This window comes from Grampus griseus (assembly GCF_964374135.1).
Source record: "Grampus griseus genome assembly, chromosome: 7".
Taxonomy (NCBI): domain Eukaryota; kingdom Metazoa; phylum Chordata; class Mammalia; order Artiodactyla; family Delphinidae; genus Grampus; species Grampus griseus.
In genome coordinates, this window is record NC_139001.1 from 18,246,029 (window position 1) to 18,260,968 (window position 14,940).

Genomic DNA, 14,940 nt, shown 5'->3' on the forward strand with positions numbered 1-14,940 from the left:
TCGCCCGTCCCTGCTGCCTGAGACCTCGTCGGGATAGCCCCAAACTCTTGCTACACCCTAGCCATTCGTGGGGTCCCCGCATGGCCCCACTCCCAGGCCACCCGGGGAGGAGGGCTGCACCCGGAGTCCTTCGCTCATTCTGCCACTTTTCTGGACCGCACCCCAGGAAGGGCCAGCCGACTCCATCCCCGACCTCCTGGCCTCCCTGACTCCTGACTGCAGCCACCCAGCCACCACCTGACCCCACTACCCCACTCACGGCGGCTTCCAGAAACTCCTTGGGAGAGCCACTTGTTTGAATGAGGGAGGGGAGGGGAGGGCAGAGCAGAGAAGGGCAGGCGAGACAGACAAGGGGACAATGGTGGTTCCACCAAGATTCGTGGCTTCCCTGCAGCTTTGCTCCCGACTTAACACCCACCATACCCCTGCCCCCTCTGGGATGCTGGCCGCCCTCTCCTCGACTTCACCTCCACCCCCGAAACTCAGTGTCTCATGTGTCTGGGACAGAGGGCACCCTGGCTGACTTGCACATCTGTGGCCGCTTTGCTTCGCCAAATGTTTCCCAAATCCCTTGCCAGGCCGGGGGTTGGGGGCGCGTGTTGGGTGGACAGGCCAGGGAGCAGAGGAGGTGTGATGTGGTGAGAGGGTGTGGAACGGAGGTCAGGAAGAGCCCACATGGGGGTGCTGGAGGGAGCAGAGAGGTGCTGCGCTTGAATGGGAAGGAACGCAGTCCTAGGGAAACGGATACGGGGGCGCCTGGCAGAGGGGCAGGGGAGCCCTGGGGTGGCTGCCGCCTGGCGGAGGGGAAGCAGGCATGCGGGCTGCTATCACAGGCGGGGATGGGGCCCCTGGTGGCCGGCGGAGAGGAGGTGATGCCTGGGTGCCCCCAGGGTGGGAGTGGTCACCGTGAGCAGCTTGTGCTCTGGGGGTGGGTGCCCGTGTGAGAGCGAGAGCCCTCATGGGACAGGAAGTACTCATCCCCTAGAGGAAAGGTGGGGGGCTGATTAATCGGGGCACTAATGAGCAGCAGGGAGAGGAAGCTCAGAGGGGTGGGGGAGGCAGCTCCATCGATCCGAGCCGCGGAACCGGCAGCTGAAAAAAAAAAGTGAGAAGGGAATCGATCTGAGGGAAACAGCAGCTGCTGGGGATTAGAGTCCGAGGTCCCCCCGCTGCCCAGTGGCCACCTCTCCCCTGCGGCGGGCCTGCCCTGCCGGTCGCAGCCCCTGCGCCTAGCCTGGGAAAGGGGCCCAGGGATGGCTCCCCTGGGGAGCAGGGAACCACTCTGCTCACCCTTGGTTGCAAGGCCGGGTCAGGCCCCGTCCATCACAGGTCACCCCAGCACGGAGCCCACCCACACACAGCCGCCCACCAACCCTGGCCCTTTGGGGCACCCTGTTGGGGTTTGTCTCCAGCGGCCCCTTGGCTGGGCCTCCCCACCAGCCGTCCCCCCCAAGCTGGGGAGCTGAGACCCCTGGGGTCTCAGGGGCTGCATCTGGCAGCATCCCAGAGGGGAAAGGGGTTGGCACCCGGAGCCCCCAAGCGATGACAGACTGTCCCCATCTCTGCCCGCTGCCCAGGGGCAGCCCCCTCCCACGCTCACCCCTCCCTGCTGGACTACCAGACCCTTCTAGCACCTCCTCCCCCACCTCCTTATCGTCCCCAGCCTCTCTCTTCCCCTTTCTCCTGGTATTGATTTTTCTTTACTGGGTTTTTTTTTTTTTTAAAGGTGATTTAATTGCTTTTTTAAGGTTACTTCAGTCTGGGGCTCTGCCAGGAAAGCGGGGAACTGCCCCCCAAGCTCTCCCCAGCACTGGTTGCCGCCCAGGACTCAGTGTGTGTCACTAAATTGTCCTGCCATCCAATGAGATCACAGGGTCTTTCTCCCCAACATACTGGCCTCCGTCACGAGCCCGAAGCACGCCCTCTTTTCTCCTGAGGGCATGTCGGGGAGCCTTCAACCTCTAGAAGGAATGAAGTTGGGTGGTAAGCCGGTGCTGGGGGGCGGGGCAGGGGCAGGATGGTGAGGGGAGTTCTAGGCCAGCGGGAAGTGGAGCAGCAGTTAGCTGCATTTCCGCCCCCCACCCCCCCGCTGCCCTACAGCGAGCTGTCTTCAATTGTCCACAAGCCCTCATCCTCCAGTCTCCCAGGCCCCAGGAATATGGTTGTGCTCAGTGGGAGCCCCCACCATGTCCTTTCAGCCCATCCCTTGGCCTTTTCCCCCTACTCCTCCAGTCTCTTCTATCACCCACCCTGTCCCCTTACACCCCTTTCCCCTCTGGCCCCCGTCCTTTCTCCCCTCCCTCCCCCCCCCTTCCCTGCCTGCCTCCCTCTCTGCCCGGCTGCAGTTGGGTGATAATCTCCCTCATTTAGCCTCCCGGCTGCTTCCCCGGCTCATTGCCCAGCTGGTCCCTGGGGCCCAGCCCAGTTTCTTCCCCACCCCCACGCCCAGCCCTGCGCCCAAGCTCCCCCATCCCTTCCCTGCTTCCCCCACCCACTCCCAGGGGACCAGCTGCCCCCTGCAGTGAGCATCAGGGCCAAGTGTGGCTAGCCAGGACCCAAGCTGGGTGTGAGCAAAGGGGGAGGGGCTGCCAAGGACTCTGGGGGTGGGAATGTGGGTGCAGGTTGGGGGGGGCGGGGGGGAGTGTGGAGTGCAGGGTCAGGATGTGAAGCCTCAGCCAGACATCCTCTGCCCACCAGTTGTCCCCATTCCCCAGATTTGTTCGCAGTCCAGTTCTCCACCCACCCCCCAGGGGCTGAACTAGGCTTCCTAACAGAGAGAACAGTGGATGGACTGAGAGGCAGAGATTAGAGTACCATCTGTACAGCCTGCCCAGGCAGGGCACGGGAATGGGGGGCAGAGAGGTAGGGAGGGCAGGAGGGTTCTGACTCAGAGCACCTGGTAGGGGGCACGGAGGTTTTTCTTTGGGCAAAATGCTCCAAAAGGTAGACCTGGAGACGTCCCAGGATCCTGCTTGCGGGGCTCCAAGGCGCATCCCGCACCCCGAGCTCTGGGGTTCCCTCTTCCCAGCAGGGACCCGCAAGCTGAGCTGCATTTGCCCTTTTCCCCCATTTGTGGGCCTTAGACTCCCAGCCTGGGTGGCCCCACTCCTAAATGACATGACCCCCAAACTCCTAGATAGCATTCTAGGGGGAGGGCCCAGTTTCCCCCTGCTCGCAGAGTACACCCCTTGCCACCCTGCCCAGATCAGACACCTGTCCCAGGCCTGGCTCTGCTGCGGACCAAGGCATGAGCCAGCGTGGGACAGACGTGGGTGGGAAGGGACACGGATGGGGGGGTGCGGAGGCCGGGACTGGGCCAGGCCTGGCTGGTGAGCGAGCAGCGGTGACAAACGGGCTGTGCGGGGGCCGAGGGGCGGGGGGCGGACGGCGGCTGATTTATCTGGGTTATTTATGCTGCGGACGAGGCAGGAGAAGCGGTTAATGAGAGTTCCAGCGAAGGGGGTGGGGAGGCCCGGACGTGATCTGAGGCAACTGAAGAGGGTTAGCGTCCCGCCACCAGGCCCTGCCCCCACTGCCCACCAGCACTCTGCACACCCTACCCTGTCCAAGGACCAGCCCAGCCCTGCCCAGCCCTGAGCCCTCTCCTGTGGCAGGCACCAACAACCCAAGCCGAGGCCGTGGGTTACTGGGATTGAAGGGGACCGTGTCCAAGATTGAGGGGCTGCTGGAAGAACCGGGGGAGGGGGCCAGGAGATGGAGGGCAGGGAAGGAAGAAAGATGGAAAATCTTGGCTGGTCAGAAACTGACCAAGTCTGTGGGGCCTGCGGGGGAGGGTTGAGGCGGAAGGAGATCAGTGTGGGACTGGGTGGGCAGCTGCAACCTCGGGGCTGAGGCTGGAGAGAGAGCAAAGGGCACTGGGGTGCAGATCTGGCGTCAGCCAGGAGTCATCATGGGGGGCCTGAGAGGCAGAGACAGGCCAGGGGTGCTGGTCAGAGAGAAGAGAGAACCGGGGAAGGAGGGGGGAAGAAGATCCCGAGAAGGAGGGGGAGAGGGCTTTGCAGCAGGGAAAGCTGCTGAGAGCAGATAAGGCGGCACAGCAGCAGCAGGGATTAAAGCTCTGAGGGGCAGGGGCGGGGACGAGGCGTGGGACACGGGGGTGGGGGCAGGCAGGAGGAGAGGGTTGAGGGCAAGACACCGGGGCCAAGGAGATGAGCGCGGAGAAACGAGGGCTGCCAAGGGGCAGGATTTAATCAGAGGCCAGAGGTGGTCATCGCCTGGGAAGCGGGATGGTGGAGGCGGGGAGAAGGGACTCCTGATCACCCCTGCTGAGGAGGGGGGACTTTTCCGCCACCGACGGAGGCCCCATACCCTGCGCCTTTTGGGGTAGCAAAGCTAAGCAGAGGGGTGCGTTGCTGAGTGGACGGTGCTGCAGGTTGTTGGGGACGGGAGTGCCAGGGCCCGGCCCTGGGAGCCGACCTCTGGCTAGAACTTGGACGTACAGCACCTCCTTGAGGCGGCCAGTGGAACACAGAGTGTCACGGGGACCTTGACCACACTCCAGGGTGCCCAGCCAGTCCGCCCTGGGATGGAGACCCCATCACGTCCAGGGTGGCAAGGACCAGTGCTTCAGAGGGGGTTTCTTTGTGGGAAGGGGCATGGGCATGGAGCGGGGGACTGGCTTCCCCAGGCTCAAGCTTCGGACTCAGATGCCCCTTACCACCCGCTGCTCTCCTGTTCTCCAAGCCTCCCAGAAGCATGTGCCTGGGGAGGGTGAAGCCCCTGTTCCCTCCAGACGAGGGCGAGAGCGGTTCAGAGGTGGCCAAGGCGGTGGAGGGGAGCCTGGAGGGAAGGAAGGGAAGGAGGAGGAAGGGGTGGGGGCGGCAGGCGGGGCAGAGTAATTGCATGTTTGTCAGTTCTGTCTCTGCACACGAGGGAGCGTGTGTGGTGGTGAGTGTAGCTTCGCCTCGAGGAGTCTGTGTCTGTTGGCAGAAGTGTCAGTGCGTCTGTCTCAGGGGTCTGCGCTCTCCTTGGCCCCCGCCCCAACTTTGTGTTTTGGGGAGCGCGGCTCTGGGCACACCCAGCTGTGCTCCGTGCTGATGCGGCAGATGTGGCAGGGCCCCAGCTGTGCCTGCTTCCCGGAGAGGGGGAGGGGGCTGCAATCTGCTCCCCTATGATGGCTGCTAAGTGCCAGGGGGAGGGGATGGGGATGGGGGTGGGAAGGAGGCCCAGGCAGGAGGGAGATGAGAGCCCTGGCACTCCCCCCGCCCCATCCTGGCCAGCCTGCCCCCAGTCTGCGTTCTTGGCTCGGCCTCTTCCCCCTAGCTGGCTCCCGAAGCCCATCCAAATTTCTCTCCACGCTCAGTCCCGGTCGGTCCCCAGCTCTCCTCCTCTGTCACCCCATCCAGCTCAGTGCCAGGGACCCGCCCCCACTCCCCGGCCCCCAGCTCGCTCCCCCTCGCTGATTTTACAGAATAATCTTTTTATGGAAACCGAAAAAAGCACTAATGGCAGGAGCGCACCCCTCCCCCGCATCCCTCCCCCCTCATCCCCTACTTCCCACCCCAGTTCCCTCTGTTCTCGAAGGGCCAGCACCCTCCTACCCTTACAGGGCCAGTGAGGTCCCAGAGGTGGTGAAGGGGGCTCCCTGCCCTCTCCCCTCCAGAGACAGGGTACTCCCACATCCTGGGCTCTGGGCTGTGGCCTCAGAGGTGGAGGGATGCTAGGCCCTCCCAGGGCAGACGAGGCTGGAGAGGAGTGGAGGGCATCGGAACTTCTCTCCTTAGACCCCGCTCCACCTGAGCACGCGTACATCAGTAACGCCCTCCGCGTGGCGGGGATGGGGTGGGGTGGGTGGGGGGCTCCACAGAGACCTCAGCTTCACCAGCCCCCCTTCACTTTAAACACTGACCCCGTCCCTGTCCAGTGCCTGTCCCCACCCCCACTGGGCCCAGGAGGGGGGGTCCCGGGGGCCAGGGCCTGACACAGACTTATTGGATTTCACGGTGTTTTGCTGAGAAAATAATTAAATTATCATATTTATGATGAAGCTGCCATGGCTTCTGCCAACCACTCGGAACAGAAGGGTCAGGACTGGGGAGAGGAGAGGAAGGGACCCAGCCCCTGGCCCTGCAGCCCACCCCTCTCCCAGCCCTGACCTCAGGGGGTTGACCCCAGCCCAGAGGAGGCATCTGCAGACCCCTCCGGACCCCATACAGAGGTGACGGAAGGTGTGGGCTGGAGGCAGAGACTGGAGGGACCAGGAACGGGAACCAGAAGGGCTGCGTCCAGGCAGGTTGTAGGTCAGGACCGCTAAAACCCCCGGTTGTTTCACATGCACATGCGCTCTGACACAGCCTGCAGAGCCTCCAGGGGCTGGGTGGTCACACCTAGCCCAATCCCCAGGCCACCGTCAGCCCAGCTCCTGAGAAAGTGCATCTTCCTAACAGCCCAGCCCTGAAGCTCTGAAATCCTGGGCTCTGTCCCATACCCTGGTGCTGATAACCAGGCCCCAGCACCCTGCTGCCTGCCACCCTGCCTGCTGCCAGGACCCCCTCCTGCCTCCCACCCATGCCCTGCCCCCCCCATTCTCTTCGGGTAATTAGATTCCTCTCAATTAGCAGATTACCATCATTACCCGCTCATCTGGCAACTAAGCTCTGCACCCACAGCTGGGGAAAGGGGGCACCGGGAGGGGCACACGGGGGTCGTGGGCAAACACGAGAGGTGGCTGGGTATCTCTGGGGCTTCAGGAATATGAAAGGAAGACTGAGACCCCCCCAAAGAGCAGAGCCAGGGTGGTGGGAGGTGGCCAGGGCCCCTCCCCTCCCAGAATGGAGTAGCTCCCACTGTGCTTCTGGAGAGAAAGGCACCAGCTCAGGCCCACCCTGCCTGCCAGGGACTAGGAGGCAGATACGGGGCCTCGGGCGGGAGAGAAACCCCCGACCCCGCCAAAAGCCAGGCTGGGAGCAGATGGAGCTGGCAGAGCAGAAAGCAGGCCGGGCCGGGGCTCGGCAGCACCCGGGGAGGGCGGCTCCGGGGGATCCAACCTCAGGCCCAGCGCTCCCAGCCCGCACCCCACTGCCCAAGCGAAATCCTCCCCGCTTCCCTTCGGAATCCTTCCACTCTGGAGCCTGAGCGAGGCCCAGCGAAGAGGAACAGGGAGGCGGCGTCGGGGTAGGGGTGAAGGCGGGGGCCAGCCGGCTGGAGCCTTGAGGGCCTTCCTCCAGAGCAGCGCGAGAGGCTGAGGCAGTGGGAGGGGGAGATTTACCAGGGCTCCAGATTCATTATTCATGAGCCCGAAGCAACGACTCCAATTTAAATGCTAATTTTGGGGGGGACTGACTCAGCTGCCCCCCTTCCACTCTCACCCCCCAGCCCAGGCACGAGCGGAGTCCTTACCGGCTCCAAGGTTCACCCGGGTTTATTAGGGAGTGGAGAGGGAGGCCACCAGTCCCCCGGCCACCCACGTTGCTCCCCGCGTGCGCGTGCACAGGAAGAGCCTGGCTGGCTTCCTCCGCTCCCTCCTGGACAGAGGCTGGCCATGCAGGCAGGAGCCTCAAGGGGAGCGGATCAGAGCTGGGGGGAACTTCAGGCAGCCCCCCTCAGAGGATGATCTGGTTGGTGAAGCTGCGGCTCAGCTCCTTGTGTGGCAGAACAATCGAGTTCAGTATGAGCACCTCGGCAGGGATCCGGACGCGGCAGCCTGCAGTGTGGACAAGGGCACCAGGGGGAGGCCGTGGGGAGGGGAGGCGAGGGGCAAAGAGCTGGGGGCCACCGCCATCCGGGAGGGATCCCTCCCTGCCCATCTGTGCCCTGGCCTCATGCCCCCTGTGACTCACACAGGACCTGGCATAGAGCAGACACTGGGTAAATGTTTGCTAAAGGAATAAACACACACACACACACAAATGCTCCCACAGGGCATGGCCATCACCTGTGGAGGTTTCTCACAGCCTAGGGCCCTGGGAAGCATACCTAGGATGGTAATAGCAGGGAGCAGCTTCCCATCCTTGAACAGGCTCTCACTGTCCATGTGGGCTCGGGGGTCGTTGGGATTGGGGTCATTGGGGGTACCCTCCACGCGGGCCCAGCGCCCTATGGTGCTCCCCCAGCCCACGATGCTGTGCAGAACACACGTGTGCTCCTGCCAAACAGGACGATGTGAGGTGAGGGGGTGAGAAGGGGCTCACCCCTCCCCTCAGCCTCTCGGGGTGCCACGGCTGCCGTGTGTGCCTGGGTGCCTACCTGCAGTGTGGCTCCATGGAGGACAATGCTCTCTCGGAGCCGCACACCCTCGCCCATGGTCACCCCCTCCCCGATGGAGACGTTGGGGCCCAGCTGTGGAGAAGAGCACAACCATAGCCTTGGAGGGCCCCCAATCCAATCCCCTCATAAAACAGATAAGGCGTGAGGCCATAGGACAGGCTGTGACAAAGTGGAGAGACCGCTACTCCGAGCACTGCCCCACCCATGCTTCCCCTGGGCTGGGCCATCACTTACCACAGCAGACGGGGCCACCTTAGCTGTTGGGTGGATGTAAACGTTTCCTAGAAGCAGAAGAGAGGATCTGGGGGCAAATACCCCAAACCACATCTGGTTCAGGGAGGGCAGGGACTGAGACTTCACCTCTGGATCTAAGGTCAGGAGTCACAGCTCAGAGGGGAGGGGGGCTGGGCTGGGGGCAAAGGTTAGGAATTGGGGCCGGATGGGTACCTCGAATCCGTGGACCCCCTGGGGTGTGCTTGGCCAGGCGTTCTGGGTGAGTGAGCTGGTACTGGCTCAGATAGAGGCGGGAAGCATAGAGGGCTGAGCTGGGGGCCAGAAAGTGGTGCAGGGGCTCAGGGGCCAGCAGGGCCTGTGCCCACCACCCCAAAGTCTCAACCCCCAGGTGACCCAACCACCCCATCAGAGGCCCCTCCCATACCCTGCAGACTTGATCTGACTCCAGATGCCGTCAGTGAGGTGCACATAGATCTGGCCCTGCCCGGCCAGGGCGGAGAACACATCCTGCTCCAGGCGGATGGTACCTGCCCCAGGCCACAAGCCTGACGAGTCCTCCCTGGCACAGAGGAAGGGATGCTGACGTCAGTTCCCCAGCTGAGCCCAAGCAGGGGCCAGCAGTCTCCTGGGGATAGGAATGAGAGTGAATCCCACCACCTCTCCAGGTCTGCTCAGATCTGTTCCACAAGGATGCTCACATCCCAGGAAGCTCTCCCATCACCCGCATACACATCACCTCCTCTCCTCCCTGAGCTGTCTGTGTCCCCATGCACAGACCTGCTGCTCATCCTGCCCCACATCCACATGGAGTTCGACCAGACCTGGCTTCTCCCCCTTTTCCCATTCTCCCCCACCCCATCCACTCCTCTGAACCCCGCCTCTGGTCACCCTCCCTCTCACTCACTGGATGGAATGAAACACAGACAGACTCACCCCAGAGGAAGGCAGCTGGTGGGGGCAGAGACAGTCACAGAAAGAGAGAGAAGAGAGAGATGGTGGAGATGCCAGCTCAGCAGAAACAGACAGAGAGGCCGGGAGAGAATGGAGAGAGAAGCAGAGAGATGGGTGGGAGTGAGAAGATGGTGATGAATGAATGAGGCTTGAGATGGGGAGACGGGTGGGGGAGGAGGGAGCAAAGGCAGGGATCCACAGAAAGGAACAGGTTGCAGGCCTAGGAGGATGACCCTGGACTTTGGCTTGTGGCCAGCAGGGCTCTGGGGCACTCAGCCTGAGAGGGAGGGAGGGGGAGAGAGAGAGAGAGAGAGAGAGAGAGAGAGTGTGTGTGTGTGTGTCTGTGTGTGTGTGTGTGTGTGTGTGTGTGTCTCTCACTCAAGCCTGTGTGCACCCAACTGTGTGTGTTGCCGTCTGTTCTAAAAGGCATCTCTGGGACACTCAGGGCTTGAGAGAAATGGACCAGAAGGGAAGTGGGCAGGCGGTGACAGAAGAGGAACTGGGATGGATAAGAAGAGGGACAGAATGAGGTTAGGAAGGGAGGGACTTGGAGGCTCAGCTGGAGAGGACAAATAGAGATGAGAAGGGGAAGGAAGGTGAGCGGGGGCTCAGGAGAAGGAGCCTGCAGAGACTGGGGGGGCGGTCTGCGACCGGGGGCACTTGGGGTCTCAGGGCCACGGGGCCTGCCTCACAGTTGCCCATCCTGCTGATTACGCTGGAAGACATCCCGAAGGGGCTTCAGGGCTTCCGGGGAAAAGAGGTAGATGCCACAGTTGATGATGTCACTGACAAAAGTGCTGGGTTTCTCCACATAGTGCAGGACCTGAGGACACAGTGGGCTGGGATCAGTGGAGGAGAGGCCACTGCCATCACCCCCTAAGACCCTCTGACCTCCAGGTCCTCCCTGCTGCCGAAGTGGTCTTCCTAAAATGCAGACTGCATCGCATCTTGCGGCTGGCCTTCACCTTCAAGATAAATCTGAACTACAGGCCTTTCTCCTCCCCACCTCCCAGAGCTTCCAGAACACGGCTCCATGCTATTGCACACCTGCGCCGAAAATGTCCCTTCCCATCTCTTCATCTGGAAAACTCGGCTTTCAAAACCCAGCTGGCATTGTCACTTCCTCTATGAGTCCACTCTGCCCCAGAGTTGGGTTCTCAGGTCCGGGCACCCCTGGCCTCTGGCCACACCTCACCGGTAGCACTTGTATCATTTGCGATGGTTGGTTTTTGACTGTCTCTCCCACTAGTCCAAGGGTTCCTGAGAAGCAGGGATTGTCGTTCGGCTGTGTTTCCCTCACACCTAGCTAGTGCCTAGCACAAAACTTAAAAAAAAAAAAAATTCGTGTGTGTGTGTGTGTGTTTATATGTATTTTTAATACTAAAGCTTGAACAAATAAAAGGGGTGCATGAAAGTCAGTCAGACTCAGGGACAGGGAGCTTCACAAACAAGGACAGAGACGCTCTGCCTTGCTGATTATGCGCCTCCCTCCATAATTCTGGGGGCCTGCTGTTTCCTGCCTCCTGGCCTTTGCACATGCTGGTCCCTCTACCTGCAATACCTTCCTGTCTCCGTCATCTAAACAAATCGAAAACTCAGCTCAGACCTTGCCTTCTCTAGGGAGCCCTCCCCTCCCCCACCCAGACAAGGCTGGGTTGGGCCTCCTTTTGTGCTCTCATAGCACCCTGATCATTCATCCACTGTTACCCCTTCACTCTCAACGATCTCTCTAGAAGGGATATAGGATGAACTGAGGGTATGCCCCACCTGCCTGAGAAGACTGGGGCCCATCCCAAAGCATTCCAGCATTCTCCAGAGGCGGAGTGGGAATGATGATACACAGAGCAAGCGCCCAGCCAGCCCCCTCCCTGCTCTCACCTCATGCGTCTGTGGATTCTCTACGATGCAGCCATAGTTGAGGGATTGTGTCCTGTTAGCCTGAAAGACAGACACACCGAGACAGTGACCTGCCAGCTCCACGGCAGCAAGGTCTGTTTTCTCTTTCTTTCTTTCCCTCTCCTATAACACCTGGCACGCATCTCTGCTGCTGTGGACAGGGCTTCAGCAAGGGTGAGAACTGACAGCTGCCGCCACTCCTCGCCCGCTCCCTACTGCTGAGCAGCCAAAGGGCTTGGGGTCTCCGCCACCACCTCCACCGCTGCTGGGGTTTCAGGCACATCTGATGCCTGATCCCACCACCTGGGCTGCCCCTGCCTCCCTGACATCCTGCATCCCAGAAACCTTTCTGGATCACCCCCTCTGCACCCTCCAGCCCCCCTGGCCCCCTCACCGTGGTGCCAAGGAGCAAGAAAGGGTGCGGCTGGTGTCTGTGGACGTCCAACATAGTGCTCAAGGGGAAGTCGGAGCAGACGTCAGCGTTGAGCACGAAGAAGGCTTCGGGGCCTCCAGCCAGAATTTGGTCCCGGAAATGGTAGAGACCACCCCCTGTGCCCAGGGGGGCAAATTCTTGCAGGTACCTGTCCCCAGGGACCCCAGGACCAGCTCAGTGAGATCAGAGGAGACAGATACCAGGAGCCTGGGCACCTGACGACTCCTGTTCCCAGGGTTATACCTGCCCGAGGCCCACAGAGAAGGCAATATACTCAGGGATTCAAAGATGCCCAAATAGGAACCCTCCTAGCGTGTGAGGGTGAAGTCTGGCGAATGCTGACTCACCCCACTCCCCAGAACCAGAGGCTTAAGGCCCTGACTCCCCAGCCCCATACAGCATGTGTGCACAAACACCTGATCGGAAGATTAAACTCCTGCTGGGCAGCTTCTAGGAACCGGGTAAGGGGCTCATCAGGTTGGTAGAAGCCAATGAGCAGAATCTCCTGCATCCCAGCGACCTGGGGACAAGGGAAGAGGTTGGAAGAAAAAAATATCTGATAGGAGGGAGAAATCCCTGGGACTGGCCCATAAGTCTGGAGAGACCAGTTTCATTCTCAGCTATGGGGCCCCTGGGCACTCACTTTCCCACTCTGGCCCGTTTTCTCCTCTGGACAATGAGGACGTTGGAGGAAGTCTCAGTCCCTGACCTTTTAACCTTTTATTATTCTATTATCCCCTGCCCCCTCACATCTGAATTGGGGCTCACCCTAGGGAAGATTTTGCCTACCAAGCTGCGTTAAAGAATAACCCATAGGGCTTCCCTGGTGGCGCAGTGGTTGAGAGTCCGCCTGCCGATGCAGGGGACACGGGTTCGTGCCCCGGTCCGGGAAGATCCCACATGCCGTGGAGCGGCTGGGCCCGTGAGCCTATGGCCGCTGAGCCCTTGTGTCCGGAGCCTGTGCTCCACAACGGGAGAGGCCACAACAGTGAGAGGCCTGTGTTCCGCAAAAAAAAAAAAAAAAAAAAAAAAAAGAATAACCCATAATTTTCCCCCCATATTTATTATGTGTCAATCTGAGCTTGAGATGAGGATATCATTTATCAGGCGCCTACATTGTACAAGGCACTTTACAAACATCATTGCAAGCTTCGCCACCCCGCAAAGCAGGTCTAATCACCTCCATTTTACAAATAAGGAAACTAAGGCTCAGAAAGGACGGGAAATGTGCTCTCAAGTCCTTATAGGGGGCAGAGACTGGATTCAAATAAAACCATGCCTGCCTCAATATCAAAAGCAATAAAGAAATTAGCTCCACAATGAGCAAAGGTATGAGTCCTGTGCTTTGCTATCATTAAGGTTCCCCCTGCTGCAGTGTTAAATTGTCTCTAAGAGTCTTGCCTGATCTCACATTCCATGCTTTAAAAATAAATAGGAGTGCAATCTGAGCAGGAGGCCAGAGGAGACACTAGGTTAGAGGAAGACAGCAGAGCAGTTGTACCGCACAACTCCAGGGGGCGACATTCACATTTTCACTTGTAAATGGTGGTCCCTGTGGGAAGGTCATGGTTGGAAAAGGGGGAAATACAGCAAGAAGGAGATGAGCAGGAAGTGAGGTGGGAGAGGGGAGCCTATGGGGTTACCTGGGCACAAGCCTCAATGTGGTGCTGGATCATAGGGACCCCCGCCACAGGAAAGAGTGGTTTGGGCACCTCAAAGGACAAAGGCCTGAAGCGAGTCCCTGGGAGAGGAGAAAGAAGCACATTTCAGCTTCCTGCCTCCCTCTGTCCCCACCCCACCGACCACTCCAGCCCAACCTCCTCCCCCAATTCCCCTGGCTCCTCACCCTTTTGAGGGCCTCCAATCAGGATCACAGCTTTGAGCATGATGGCGACTGCTACCTAAACCTCAAATCCCAACAGAGAAGTCAGGCTTAGATCTCACACCCCAACCCAGGAACCTGACTCATACCCCAACCAAGCCCCCAAAACCCAAATAGCAACACTTAGTCCCCTCGGAGGATGTAAATCCGAAGTTCAATATAGACCTGCCCCGGGCACAACACCTCACAAATCCCACACAACTCAAATCCTAGCCCAGCCTCCAGGCAGTCTTCAAATCCCACAGGGATTTCACCCAAAGTCTGAAATTCACACCCCACAATTTGACCCCTAACAGACCTCCCTCTGGCCACAAATTCAGCAAACTCAGAAACTCAGCAAGAGAAGCCCTTCTCAGACCCCAAACCTCAAAAAACCGAAACCCCAAACCCACCGATTCCCAATTGTTGCATCCTCACTCTAGATGTTAAGCCCTGAACCCCAATAGTGAAGCCTGAATACTGAACCCCAGACCCTGAGTGAGCCCCAAATATTTAACTACAATCCTAAGAATGAATCCCAAGTACTGAACTAATACTGATCCGCATCTGATGCATCCCAAATCCTAGCAAAAAAAAACTACATAGGCTGAACCTGAATCCTAAAACCAATCTCTAGGTGATGGACCCTGACTCAAAAGACAGATTCCTTTAGCATCCCAAACACCGAACCTACCAAGCCCTGAGTACCGGTACTGACGACAAGTACTGAATCTCTGGATTCGGAGAACTGATTGCTGACCCTCTGAACCCCACAACTACTACGCCTCACGTAGCCAGGGGTTGTGGAACCAACACAAGAGCGGAAGTGCGGAGAGCCAGCCGAGGCCTCCGAGCCTCTCTCGGTCTACCGTCCGTCCTCTGCCCCCTACCCCTTACACCGCCCCTCCACCTGGTCCCTTTACCACTGGCTCCCTTTACCATTAGTTCCCTTTTGCCAGATCTGTCGCCCACTACTGCTTGCTCCTTCCGCGCACGTGTCTTCGCGCAAGTCGCGAGAACTCCTTCGCGGAGTCTGCCGGGAATTGTAGTTCTTACTATCTCCTTGCTTTCTAACCGAGGGAGGAGGTGGATTTATGGGAAAGTACGGGGGCGTGGCCAAGGAATCTAGGGGCGGCTATAAATAAGAGGGATGGCGCCTGAGAAGCAGAGGTTGGAATTTAAGATTAGGACCTAAATTGTCTAGGAAAGGGCCCAGGGGTACCAGCCAAAGCCTAGAGCCGGGTCACAGGGAAGAGCGAGGCTAGAGTCCTGAGGGGTGTGTGGCCAGCCTTGAAATGGGAGGGCCCAGAGTGCAAACCCCCAGGAGAGGGTGGGGCTT

General features: G+C 59.6%; 1 protein-coding gene across 2 annotated transcripts; it reads right to left on the bottom strand.

The window, feature by feature from the left end:
• Nucleotides 1-7,371: 7,371 nt before the first annotated feature.
• GMPPA (GDP-mannose pyrophosphorylase A) lies at nucleotides 7,372-14,630 on the bottom strand. Of its 2 annotated transcripts, XM_082657851.1 has the most exons (13): nucleotides 14,541-14,630; nucleotides 13,587-13,647; nucleotides 13,384-13,481; nucleotides 12,157-12,260; nucleotides 11,702-11,888; nucleotides 11,290-11,349; nucleotides 10,104-10,234; nucleotides 8,885-9,019; nucleotides 8,674-8,771; nucleotides 8,461-8,507; nucleotides 8,206-8,298; nucleotides 7,936-8,104; nucleotides 7,372-7,663 (listed from the first exon to the last, which is right to left on the bottom strand). In XM_082657851.1, exons 2-13 carry the CDS (start codon nucleotides 13,624-13,626, stop codon nucleotides 7,563-7,565), a joined length of 1,263 nt encoding a protein of 420 aa, XP_082513977.1. In that variant the 5' UTR covers nucleotides 13,627-13,647; nucleotides 14,541-14,630; the 3' UTR covers nucleotides 7,372-7,562. The 2 variants fall into 2 exon arrangements, with proteins under 2 accessions (XP_082513977.1, XP_082513978.1); XM_082657852.1 differs by lacking the exon at nucleotides 7,936-8,104.
• Between the last annotated feature and the right edge of the window lie 310 nt (nucleotides 14,631-14,940).

Excerpts from the sequence above, each read along its gene's own strand:
- GMPPA (XM_082657851.1), bottom strand. The coding sequence starts at position 13,626 with ATGCTCAAAGCTGTGATCCTGATTGGAGGCCCTCAAAAGG. Across the intron at positions 12,261-13,383 it reads ACATTGAGGCTTGTGCCCAG|GTCGCTGGGATGCAGGAGAT; the intron begins GTAACCCCATAG and ends CCTTGTCCCCAG. Across the intron at positions 8,105-8,205 it reads TCCATGGAGCCACACTGCAG|GAGCACACGTGTGTTCTGCA; the intron begins GTAGGCACCCAG and ends CCTGTTTGGCAG.